The sequence below is a fragment of the Nyctibius grandis genome, chromosome 27 (genome assembly GCF_013368605.1).
Source record: "Nyctibius grandis isolate bNycGra1 chromosome 27, bNycGra1.pri, whole genome shotgun sequence".
In the NCBI taxonomy this organism is placed as follows: domain Eukaryota; kingdom Metazoa; phylum Chordata; class Aves; order Nyctibiiformes; family Nyctibiidae; genus Nyctibius; species Nyctibius grandis.
This window is the reverse complement of record NC_090684.1, coordinates 1,974,045-1,986,204: the sequence shown is the minus strand read 5'-3', so window position 1 is coordinate 1,986,204 and position 12,160 is coordinate 1,974,045. Positions and strand designations below refer to the sequence as shown.

Sequence of the window (12,160 nt, the reverse complement as noted above, 5' to 3'; positions counted from 1 at the left end):
TGAAGAAATTAATTGTCCACTCATGATCTTGTTTTTTTCCACCCTCACAGAAAATGAAGGAGTATCTGGAAGGCAGGAACCTGATAACAAAGCTCCAAGCCAAACACGACCTGCTTCAGAAGACCCTGGGAGAAAGTGAGTGTGGGACCCGCTCGTTAGCCAGGCTGTGGCACTTACTGAATTAGTCAGCTGAGTGCAACGGTCGTGGGTTACTGATGCAAAGTGGACATACTCATGTTTTATGAATTTATTTTTCTGATCTGCATGATGGAGAAGCCAAATGACCTACGTGGCTGCTTGATCAATGGTGCACGGAAAATGCTTAATGAATCACTAATGTGCACCGCTTATTTATTAAAATGAAGCACACGCCCACTCATTCGTCCTGTCCTCGCCCTGTACACACACGTTCTGCTTCTCACTTGACAGTCTATATTGGGGTAAACCTTATGATTTGCAGTTTACTGATTAGTTGAGAAGCGTTGCCTTGTTAGGCTGGGCAGAAGTTTATTCGCGTGGTGGTGTAGCTGCTTCTCACCTCTGTGAGTTCAATCCAGACCACGTTGATGTATGTGAGCACAGGCTTTTATTAGGAGAATAACAAATTTTAGAGCGTGTAAAATATGTCGCCTATCCAGAGGGCATGAGGGAAGGGGCAGCAGCCAGAGCTGAATATGCATTTGCTATTAGTGTCTGAACAAAGGAAGATTTCTTTCCCTTTTCATGGTATGGGCAAACCCTGTTGGCCAAACACATTTAAACTATGCATCCAAGTTTCCATAGAAACCTGTCTGCCTCGTGTTTGCAGAGGAGAAGGTTTTAACAGACTAAATGTCAGGTCAAGAAATGGCTCAACTCGTTGCTGGGTTTATATGCAGGAGCAGGGCTCGTGTTTTGATATGTAACTTAACTGGACTCCCCCCAGTTTGTGGTGTGCAAATCTTCTGAATGAAAACTTGAACAGCATGTGGTCTTTGAAGTGCTTTGCTTTCGGTTTAAAAAACACACTATAAAAATAAAATACTTATTGCTACAGTAATTAAGAGTTTCATGTTTATCAGACCCAAACCACTAGAAGGTAAGGAAAGGACGTTGCCATCGTTTTGAGCTTTATTGTTGAAAGTTGCTCCTCTCTTCAGCTGTCCTGTAGGAAGGGTGGGTGAAGCCAAAGATCTGTGTCCGTCGGGTATTTTTCTTCTGTCTCTAAATATCTCCAAATGACACCCGTGCTGCCCCTGTGACTAATCACATTCCTGGATCATAGCTGACCTCTGCATACCGAGACCTATTTCCTCTTAACCTGCCTGCCCCTTGAACCCATCCCAAGCTGTGGTGGGGGGAAAGAAGAGGAAATGAGATGCGATTTCTGTATTGCTGTGTAGATTTGAAGGCTGCTTCTGTTTTCTTGTGGTTGCTTTGCAAACCAGAGCTTTCTTAGTCGCTCTGTGAAGGGACCCAGTGTGTGTCAGGGTGAGCTCCAGCAGCTTCTGAAAAAAATCCCTTCTGTCATCTGTGAGATCAAAAAGGAGCTGGGAAAGGGAGGTACATCTCATCTCCAAAACCACATTAGCAGGTTAATGGTTCAAACTGGGGACTGTGCCTAGACTTATCCATAAAATGTCACTTAATTGGGAAATGGGCAAATAAAATTCCTTTCACAAGCCCCTGGAGCACGGTTAGAAGCTTTACTGAAAAATGTGCATGCAACTGTGTGTCTTCAATCCCTGGGAAATTCATGTTATTGTTATGATTTTTATTCTTCTCTGCCCCATCCGCAGGTGGCATTTACTAGTCCTCTTGCAAATTACCTTAATCTAAAGATGACAAGTTCCAGTAATAAGAATAGCAGCAAGTCTTCCTATCTACAAGTAATTATGTCCCTACCTACTGTACACATTTGTCACCCTAATGTAGGAGCCCCTTGGTGTTGCCACAGCCATGTGATTTATATATATGAATATTCTATGATGGAAATGGGACAGATGGCTGGAAATTCTGCTGCAGAATAACATTTTCATGTAAATTATGCACTGTTTTGGCTTTACGTGGGGAGAGGAAAGTGGCTATCGAGATGTGTTCAGCTAATTGTCAGCCATCAGCAATTAGACGTTTCCCTTGTTCGTTCTTCCATCTCCCCAGGAGCAGGAAGACAACTGTAGGGAAGGTGGGTTTTCAGCCACTGTAGATCAGTATGGTTTCACAGATGATAATCTATACCACCAAAATATCTGGCCTGTACGATTCCCAAAGGCACGTACTAGTTTTCTGTCTCTCTTCCTCCTTGTTGTGCTATTTTAAAACGAATCCTGCATTAGCAGTAGCCATCAGCTTGGCTGCTTCCTTGCAAACTCAGTGCAAGTTAATGGAACGTTTTTATAAGTGTGTTTGTGGAAAATATCATTAAACGTCTGTCGCCCAAAATAGCTCAATGCCAGCACGTTCAGTCTGTGGGCTAACAAATCCGTGGATGTTTTCAGTCTTACTAAATGGCTTTATAAAGAATAATCTCTCGCCCCACCAGTTCCCCTGGGAAGGGGGAGGGAGGGAGGGGTTGACAAGCCCAGTTTTTTTGGCAGCAGAAATCAACAATTAGAATGCACAGGGAGCTAATCTTCAGAAACAATACTTGCCAAAGAAAGCGTCCTCGGGCAGCCCGAGCTGCTGGCAGCGGAGCCGTGCTGGCGGGGCTGGGCTGCGGTGGTCTCCCCAGCAGCGCTCCCAGTCTGGCTCCTCAGGGCTGCCCCTTCCCTCTCTCAGGGTTTTTCTCCTCCACCACCTTCCAAAACTGGCTTTACAAAGCAGCTGGAAGTATTTCCCCGTTGCTTTCTCCTAATGCTGTGTTTCTTTGTCTTCTTAACAGGTCAAAGGACTGACTGCTCCCTTGCCAGGTAGGTGTGGCTCAGGGAATCTTTTTTTTTAAGGAAAATCTGATGCAAATTGGTCACTGCCATTCCAGATCAGTTACCAGCCCAGGATATGTATCTGTTCGAAAAAGATATTAATTTAGCTAATATATAAGCAAATCCCTGCTAGTTAATATGGCTTTAAATACCACCGCTATTACCTACATGGCTGCAAGGTGGTGGTGCAGCTTCTACATATGTTTGGTAACCTCTGGTCAGCTGAGTAAAGAATATTTCTTTTGATGCAGTGCCTGCTTAAACGCCTCTCCTTGCTTGCTGCCGCTGCACTTGTGGCAGTGCACCTGCTGGCAGGGCTGCCTGTTGCAACAGGTTGGGAAACTGAGTTAAAAATAACCAAAGGATTAAAAAAAAAAGATACGTGGAGGTCTTGCACTTTTTCTTGTCCTGGTGCATTTAATCCAGATCAGGAAGGGGATGGGCAGGTATGAGAAACTGCTGAATTTGGCACTTGTCCAGAGGAGTATTCTTCAAACTAAGGGTTTCATAAACACATTCCTATTTCTGTAAGGGAGATGGGCCCATGACTCCGCAGGGTTTATCCACGTGGTTGGTGGATGGGGCTGAGTAACGTAAATGGGAAAACTCTTTATCCTGTTGACACTCTCTGCTCTGCCGTGGAACCGGAGTGCAGCCGTGTAGAGGTCACGGAGAATAAACTTTTCATTTATAATTAGGACCAATCACAAAACCATAACTAAGCTTCTCCTGATGGGATTTTTTTATAAAACATAACAAATCTCCATCGCCAAATTGATGGATTCAAGGGGCTCCGCTGGGCGCCAGGAGCTGGAGTAGGGGCTGTGCATCATCCTGCCTCGTTAACAAAAGGAAGGTGATTGCTGCTGATCTGGAGTCATTACTACTTTTCCCATTCCTTGCAGCAAAGCAAAGCTGACAGGTCCTAATTAGAGCCTGACATCTGTAATAATTAAATATTATTCATCATGAAACAATTTTAAATATCAAAGAACCATTACTGCTAATAGTTTAAAATAGACCATATTGTCTGTGGCAGCCCATGGAATCTGATTTATTTTTTTTTTCATTCAGTGTTTTTGATTTTTATAAAAGGAATTTCCTCTGAATTAACACATTGTACTGTCTTTTTAAAAATCACAGTTCTAATCACCTTATTTATAATTCAGCAGCCATCTGCCCTAGCAGGGAATTGGCTTGAATGATACATTAGGGCCTCTCTACTATTATCTCTCATGCTTCATTTTTACAAGAAACTATAGGAATTTTAAACCTCAGTAATAAATTTTGAGGGGGAAATGCTGGCAGAGGAAGGCTTTTTCCTATTTTTCTACAGTTAATATCTACCAACATCGATAAATGAGGCCATCCTGGTTTATACTGAGAAGGTTTAGCCTGGCTGGTGTGTGCTGGTGTGTGAGGGGATTTGTTTTATTTATTTATTTGAAGTCTTACCAGAAACTGTCATAAAGCCTCCACGATGGCAGCTGTTAACAGCACAGTAGGAACCAGCACGCTCCCACCTGCTTCTCCCCTCTGTAGAGTGGCTCTTCCAGAGAAGTGCTATGTGCAATTTATAACAAACTTCATCTTCAACAAGGGGCCCTATAGAACAGATTTCCATATGGTTGGAATTAAAATGTCAAGGGTAATCTTTTGTCAAAGCAGCGGACTCCCTTGTGTCTGTTTCAGGTTTTTAGTGATTTAAAGTCACTTAAAATCTTTCTGAAGCTCCGTAAATTGAATAAGACTAAGTCATTATGATTGACTTGTATTATCTGGCTCCTTCCCTCCCCCAAAATACACGTGGTTTGGAATGCTGAACGAGCGGAGCGATGATAGTAAAGGATTATCTTGACTTTTCTGTTCTGTTTTTCCCTCCTGCACCAATGGGTGGTTCTGATCTCAGCGGCAGGCGCAGCTCCACGGTGAGGAAGCAGGTAATAAACCTTTCCTTGAGTAACCACCCAGAGGTGGGTGTGTGTATAGGGGAGGACAGATGGAAAACAGGGAAGTGTTTTTATCCTTCTCTCCCTCTCTTACATGGACCTTTTCAGGCTTGTTCAAGTGGAACCGGTGTCTGCTTGTTCGGTACCTGAAATCAATAAAACATGGATCCATGGCCTTGATTCATTTTCTTTGACATAAATTTAAAATCATTTTACTCTGTGTTTTGACAGACCTGGAACCAAAAATGGCAAACAGCCTTGAGCTGTCCGCACAGTCACTGTTTATGGGTTTCATGCAGTTGTTTCTTTGTCCCCTTTCCCTTTATTTTCCCTGGTACCCCACTGCAAAGCTGTTAAAGCAGGAACTGCTCACGCGTTGTGTCGCCTTGTAATAACGACTTACAACAGCGATGCTTTGTTTTCCTGGCTGTGGTGGATAATCTGTTCCATTTTAGTACCTGATGAGCTAAAATATGTTTCTTTGAGATAGGGAAAAACACAAAATACTTCTTGTTGATACTGTAAAGACAAAATTTGGCTTGGAATTTCATTTCATACAGTCTGTCTTGGGGTGTTGCTTTGTAGTTTTTAGGATCCCTGTATATTGGAAATGAAATAAAAGAGCAGGTTGTGTTTTCGGTGTGCAGAGTCGAACCTTTTTCAATTACTGAGCTTAATTGTTCTTTTATTTATGCTTTAAAAATGACCCTTTCCTATGCTGAAAATGAAGTATGTGTGTGTCTGGATTGCCATTTTCACATGTAGTTTTTGAGGCGTCTCAGAAACATATTCTGAGACAGTGTTTTCCATGAGCAGGTACCTGTATGGTGCCCCTTACTTGGTGGGTTGTGACCATAAGGGACTGATGAGCTATTTTAAATGTTTGTGACAAAATAGGAGATTGATGCAATCCTGAAATATTTTGAGATGAGGGGTAATCAGTCCAGAAACTAAACACATCTGGAACTGCATGGAAGCAGAACATGGCAGATGAAAGGATAAATTTGCTTTCCATTCTTTTTTTTCCTGTTCTCCCTGCCCTCCCTCCACTTTCACCATCCCTCTGTGTTCTGACTGCTCTTCTTGTCTACATTTCTCTTTGTGCAGGATTCCTCACAGGCCATTCCCCTGGTTGTGGAGAGCTGCATACGATTCATTAGCAGACACGGTGAGTTTATGGACAAAAGGGATCCTGTGGCAGTTCTATAAAATGCACAGTGATATAGAAGCCTTCTGAAAGATGTTCAGAGCAGCTCAGGACACGGTGCTTGTGCAGCAGAATCCTGGAGACTTCAATATAAAACTATCACTGACTTTTGGGTTATGTTGTTGGTATTGTGTGTGTGATCACTTTTCCAAATGGTTATTGCAAATAACTGACCTTCCAAATGTTGTTCTTCCAACAATATCCCTTTATTTCTTGTAAAATAAGGTTCCCATCCTTAGATACCACTTGTGTACCTTAGATACACTCTTCCTAGAGGAGGAAGAATACTCTAGGAGGTCAAGTAGCGAATCAATTGCTTACTTACTGCCACAATTAGATGATTTATACCTGTTCCGAAGGTTAACTTCACAGCCTTGAATGCTATAAAAGGTTTTATATGTTTATTGTAATTTGTTTTCATTTTTAATCAATATGATCTGTTAGTAGCATGTGAAACAGCTGTTAATTAACATATGTAGAAAGAAGTTGAATTTATCTTCATTAACCAAGACACGCAGCCAGATAGTAGGTCCCGTTTCATTTTCTTTGTTTAATTACCATTTTAGAAACTGTAATCTGGAGCCCCATTGTCATCATCCCTTGGAAGAACCAAGTGCTATAATCCTTCATTAAGGCCATACTTGGACATTTGTTGGAAAAACCGTTGAAACCACATTGCAGAGCGAACCAAGTTGGGGCCATCAGGAGATTTTATTTTTTAGATTCATATTCCTAAGTTAGCTTAGATCCCCAACAGAAAGGTTTTCTAACAGACTCAGCTGATTTTTGCTCTGAATGTCAGATTGTGGCCTTACAGGTACAGTTTGTAATTAGGAGGAGTGTGCTTTTATACAATAAATCCACTTTAGGAAGGAGAAATGATAGAACTGCCTGCCTGATGCTCTTGCATTGCGGGAATGGATTTTGTTGGAGGTAGCCTGACATTTCTAAATGTTTTGCTGTGTAGGTGTGGGATGAATGTCATTTTCATCCCTGCTTCTCTGCGCTTGGGATTGTTTCTTTCCCTGTTCATAGCTGTGTGTCACAGCTACCAGATAGAGCCACGTACTGCAGAGGTTCCATTGCGTTGTGATGAAAAAACAGTCGCAGAAATTGAGAGGAGGAGGCCACAGATGCTCTCAAGAGGGCTTGTTAGTTTATAGCCATTATTATAAATAAAACAAAGACAGAATCACAGAATCAATGAGGTTGGAAGAGCCCTCTGGGATCATCGAGTCCAACCATTGCCCTGACACCACCATGTCAACTAGACCATGGCACTAAGTGCCATGTCCAGTCTTTTCTTAAACCCCTCCAGAGATGGTGACTCCACCGCCTCCCTGGGCAGCCCCTTCCAGTGTCTCATGACCCTTTCTGAGAAGAAATGCTTCCTAATGTCCAACCTGAACCTCCCCTGGCGAAGCTTGAGGCTGTGTCCTCTTGTCCTGTCGCTGGTTGCCTGGGAGAAGAGGCCGACTCCCACTGTGCTACAACCTCCCTTCACGTTGTTGCAGCATGCCCTGTTTCAGAAGGTCTACACTTAAAAGGCTTGAGTGAATGGGAGTTGACTTCCCTACGTGAAGCATATACTTCGTTCGTTAGTTGATTTGTAATGGCTGTTGCTCATCTTACGTGTACCAACAAAATTGTTACGATGGTGGTATCTTGGAGCATCTCAGCCACTTGATAATTGGTTTTAATGGCGTTGCTAATGCTTACTTTTTAGCCAGAATGTCTTAAAGACTATCCTAAAACCCTGGATAGCAGGTCACGCTGGGGTAATTAAACACTTCCGTTTCAATTGGCTGATTTGCTCTGGGCCTTTGCGGTATCACTCTTGCAAAATAAACTGCTTTGCTCTGTAGTTAGCCATATTTTACTTGTGGCTGATATACCGTTAGTTTATGACTTTCTCTGGGTTGTAAAATCCTTTGGGGATCCTTCAGGGCAAAAGATAACATGCCCGGCTGTTATAACCTGGTTATTCTTCAGTTTATGGAGAAGGGTTGATTTTTTTTTCTCCTGGTGCTGAGTTCTGGTTTTACATATTCTGTATGTGCCTGGACACATAAGGGAAAGACGGCTTGTAAACCAGCATACTTGTGCCTGTGTTGCTTGTGTTTCCTTTATCATACATGCTGTAGCTGATGAAGGTGCCAGCTTATCTTATCTTACTGTTATCAACATCTCTTACTGTCTTACAGGTTTGCAGCATGAAGGGATATTCAGAGTGTCTGGGTCACAAGTTGAAGTAAATGACATAAAAAATGCATTTGAGAGAGGTAAGGAGGATCTCGGAAATTGTTACCAAATGTATCAATTTGTTTAAATATTCTGAAGTGGCATGTTTTGAATGCAACTTGCAATATTTTGTTCCTTTGGTTTTTGTGTTTCCTAAGTGAGTCTAGCCCAAACACTCTTCTACTGCTCATTAACCTTGGATACTCAGTTGTTTGGCATTACACTTTATATCTTGTAGAGTGTCTGTATAATAAATATTCTGAACTCAATCTTCTCTCATGTCTGATAGTTTATTGGTTATTTGTAACACTAAAGGATATAGAGAATTTCATTATTGGGTGTAACTGCATTTTCCTACCCTCTCCCCGCAGCTCTTTGCGAATAGGCTGGCTGCTAGAGGATGAAATTCTGTGTTTCCCGTGTTCTTGAGGCACAGCTTGGCTACATTTGTTCTAAATATCAGCAAGTGAGAGAGTAAATTTCAAGACACTGTTCACTTGGCATAGCTTTTAGTAGATTTGATTTTCTATGTGAAGAACTATTCCACAGAAAGGCAAAGAACGGCTGGGAGCCTCCTGACTCATCAGCTCCTAGCTGGGCTGGTCTCCCTGGCAGAGCAGGTTCAGAGGAGCTTGCTCTTCAGGCAGCCCCTGCAGCCCGTCTCCCCAGTCTTGCCTGGGTCACTGCAAACAACAGGGCTCGTGTTGATTCCCTGCATACATCACTCTCAAAGAATATAGTCAGTGTGTTTCTGTGCTTGCTGTTGGAAGAGACGAGCAGTAATGACTTAGGCATAGCAAGTTTATTTTGCTTTTGGGAAGAGAGGAGTTTCATGGGCAACGTGTATGAAATGTGGCATCTAATTTCACCTGTCTTCATCTCCATCTGCCTGAGAATTAAAATCCTCAAGAATAGAGGAAGCAGAAATGTGTTTCATAGGCTGCAGGTAAAGGTTTGATATCAGAACGAAAGAGCTCTTTCTTAAATAAAGGAAATACCAGTCATTTGGGGAAAATAACCAGTTGTTCCAGCACTAACATGCAGAAATAAAAAGGTGGTTTGTTTTTTTTTTTGCTTCATCTCACTTGTCTCTGCGAAGCATGTGATATACAGAACAGACAAAGTTCACAATAATGTCTCTGCAGTTTATTACTTCATCCAGAGCCCTTGGTGGCAGTTAATATCAAGGATAACGCTCCGGTTTGTAGTGGCCCATTTATTATCCTGTGTGTTATTAAGATAATAGGCAAGCTTTGGTAATTTCAGTCACATAATGGATATATATAGCTTCAGTTTGAGGATTGCCCCGTCATTAAACCTAATTATATCCGATGGGGAGTTTTCCCTAGGGAACAACTCCTTAAGTGGGCATCATTTCTTTTGTAATACAGACAAACTGTGGCATATCTGCAGTGACAAATTACCTGTCCCAGAAGCATTTCCCCCCTCCTCACCAATTCAACGTAAGGTGTCTGCATCCTGCTGAGCCAAGTGCATGATGCTCGGGGGCCTCTTGCACGTGTGCTGCATCCACCTGAGCTTCAGTTGTGAGTTTGTGTAAAGACCCTCTCCTGGACTCACGTAACGTTCACCTCCGTGGTGGATCTGTGAAGTTCACACCCTACCAAAATATCTGGAGCACAGAGCCTGGGAGTGTTACTACTGCTCTAGGAGCAACACCACCCTCCGTGGGCACGAGGCAGGCGCTCCGGTGTCAGACTGTAGTCTGCCTGGTGGAAAGCTGTCCCAGGCCTCCTGGGATTGCTGCAGTGGCTTCCCTTCTCGCCTGCGATGCGCAGGAGACATCTCTCTCTACCTCACGCTGGTTGTAGTGCAGTTGGGGTATGTGGGATTAACTTTGTGCTGCATAAATCCTCTTCTCCAGCTGAGGTGCATCCTTCCAGTCTGATACTTTTCTCCAGTATTGTGATTTTTCTTGCCTGTTTTTCTTTGCTTGTCATGAAGGGGAAGATCCATTGGCTGGGGACCAGAATGACCATGACATGGATTCAATAGCAGGAGTTCTGAAGCTCTATTTTCGAGGGCTGGAGCACCCCCTCTTCCCCAAGGACATCTTTCATGATCTGATTGCCTGTGTCAGTAAGTATATGAAGGTCTGCAAAGAAATAGGATTAACTTTTCCAGTCTCATCTTCCACTTTCCTTTCTTCCCCTCCCTCTTTTTCCTGGCTCCAAAATAATCTATTTATGGTTACTTTGGTTGGGTTTGTGTTGCATTGGTCTCCTAGTCTCTATTACCCAGGCATGTACCTGGTTACAGCCATCTTTATTGTGATTGCAATTCTTTTATGAATGAGCAAGGAGACAGAATTGGATAGATTTTAAGGGCTGTGTCATGGATTTTTCTGAGACAGTGCTTCGTGACAGGGTTCTTTTAAAACAGAATAAAACAAAACCCTCCACTTCTGAAAAATAATCTTTAAGATGTCTCGTCAGAAGGTGTCAGAAATGCCCTCGGAAACCCGGGTTTCCAGCAGGGCTTCTTGCCCTGCGTGCTTTCCCTGGCATGGACAGATAACACGCTGTCTGTATGTCTGCTGCCATGCTTCTGCATGCTCTTAGCTGGCAAGGTGACAGTCATATACCTTCTAGCTTCATAACCATGAGGGACCCTCTATTGACTCCTTTTAAAGAACATCAATCATGAGAGCAGTCCCAGTCCAGCTGATGGTTTCTAAAGGTGGTTCTGGTAGGCAGAGGGGTTGTTTGTGGTTTTTTTGTACATGAACAACCTCATTTTGTGGCCTGACTATTGCCACGTCCTTCAGAATCGAAGAATGATTGTATTGTCCAAGTAGTGAAATAGCCTTTGCAGTGGCAGCCTTTGAAGTAAAGCAGAAGATAACTGCTTCTAAAATGGCTCGTGGTTTTCTTCTCCTGATAAATGCATTTACAGAGTTGAATTCACATTATATGAAAAGAAAAATCTGCTTCCAAATAAGTTCTCCCTTCTGAGATGATTTATGCTGCCCACTTATTTCTCAGTAGGCTGCTGCACACAGAGCTTTTTGCCTCACCCTTTAACTATGTTAATTCTCCTTTGAGTGTTATACAATTTCTTTTTTAAACACCCACCTTTCTAGGCTAACTTGAATGAGCTATTGTGCCAGAACTATTGAAACAGATGACATCCAGTGCTCCCACGCTAGGAAGGAACTTGCAGTGAAGTTTCACGTGTTCAGGGACCTTCCTTGTCCAAGGCTTCGCCAGCAGGTTCTGCAGCCGTTGCGTTCCCATGCCGGGCAGCGCTGGAGGATCCGGGAATGGGCAGAGCCTTCCTTCCTCCTGCTGCTGCTCTGCTGGCTGCCCTCCTTGATAGTTTGCCCAGGAGCCATCATAGTCTGCTGGTGGCATTTGGACACGGTGGCAAGTGGTGTGGGTATGGTGATGTGATGACTGTGGTGCTCTTTCTTCCCTCCAGCAATGGATAATCTACAAGAGAGAGCGCTCCACATCCGCAAGGTGCTTCTGAACCTGCCGAAGACCACCCTGATTGTAATGAGATACCTCTTTGCGTTCCTCAATCAGTGAGTATCCTTGAGAGCACCACGGCTCTGCTGCAGTACTAGGTGTAAACGTACACTTTACTGCTCTGCTGCAGTACTTGGTGTAAGAACCAGCCTTAACGTTGCTGTGTGTGATCTGAGCAATGGTTCGAGGTACAAATGCCACAGCCGCTTGCTATTGCATCTGCCTTCCTGGGCTCTTCAGCCTTGCTGAAATTCATCCTGATGATATGAGTGCAATCTCAAAGGAGTTCCAGAAATGAAAGTGAATAATGTGCTGGTAATCCAAGCAAAAAGTGATACGAAAGAGTCAGAAACTGGGTCCCGCACCAGGCAG

The 12,160-nt window shown here is 43.3% G+C and overlaps 1 protein-coding gene across 3 annotated transcripts in view; it reads left to right on the top strand.

Moving 5' to 3' along the window:
* SRGAP2 (SLIT-ROBO Rho GTPase activating protein 2) overlaps positions 1–12,160 on the top strand; it is a 97,801-nt gene that overhangs the window by 67,973 nt on the left and 17,668 nt on the right. For all 3 annotated transcript variants that reach the window (XM_068419094.1, XM_068419093.1, XM_068419095.1), the window contains exons 11-17: positions 51–135; positions 2,861–2,888; positions 4,810–4,840; positions 5,957–6,017; positions 8,261–8,338; positions 10,263–10,397; positions 11,739–11,844. In XM_068419094.1, coding sequence (XP_068275195.1) covers positions 51–135; positions 2,861–2,888; positions 4,810–4,840; positions 5,957–6,017; positions 8,261–8,338; positions 10,263–10,397; positions 11,739–11,844 — 524 coding nt within the window. The remainder of the gene's footprint in view (positions 1–50; positions 136–2,860; positions 2,889–4,809; positions 4,841–5,956; positions 6,018–8,260; positions 8,339–10,262; positions 10,398–11,738; positions 11,845–12,160) is intronic.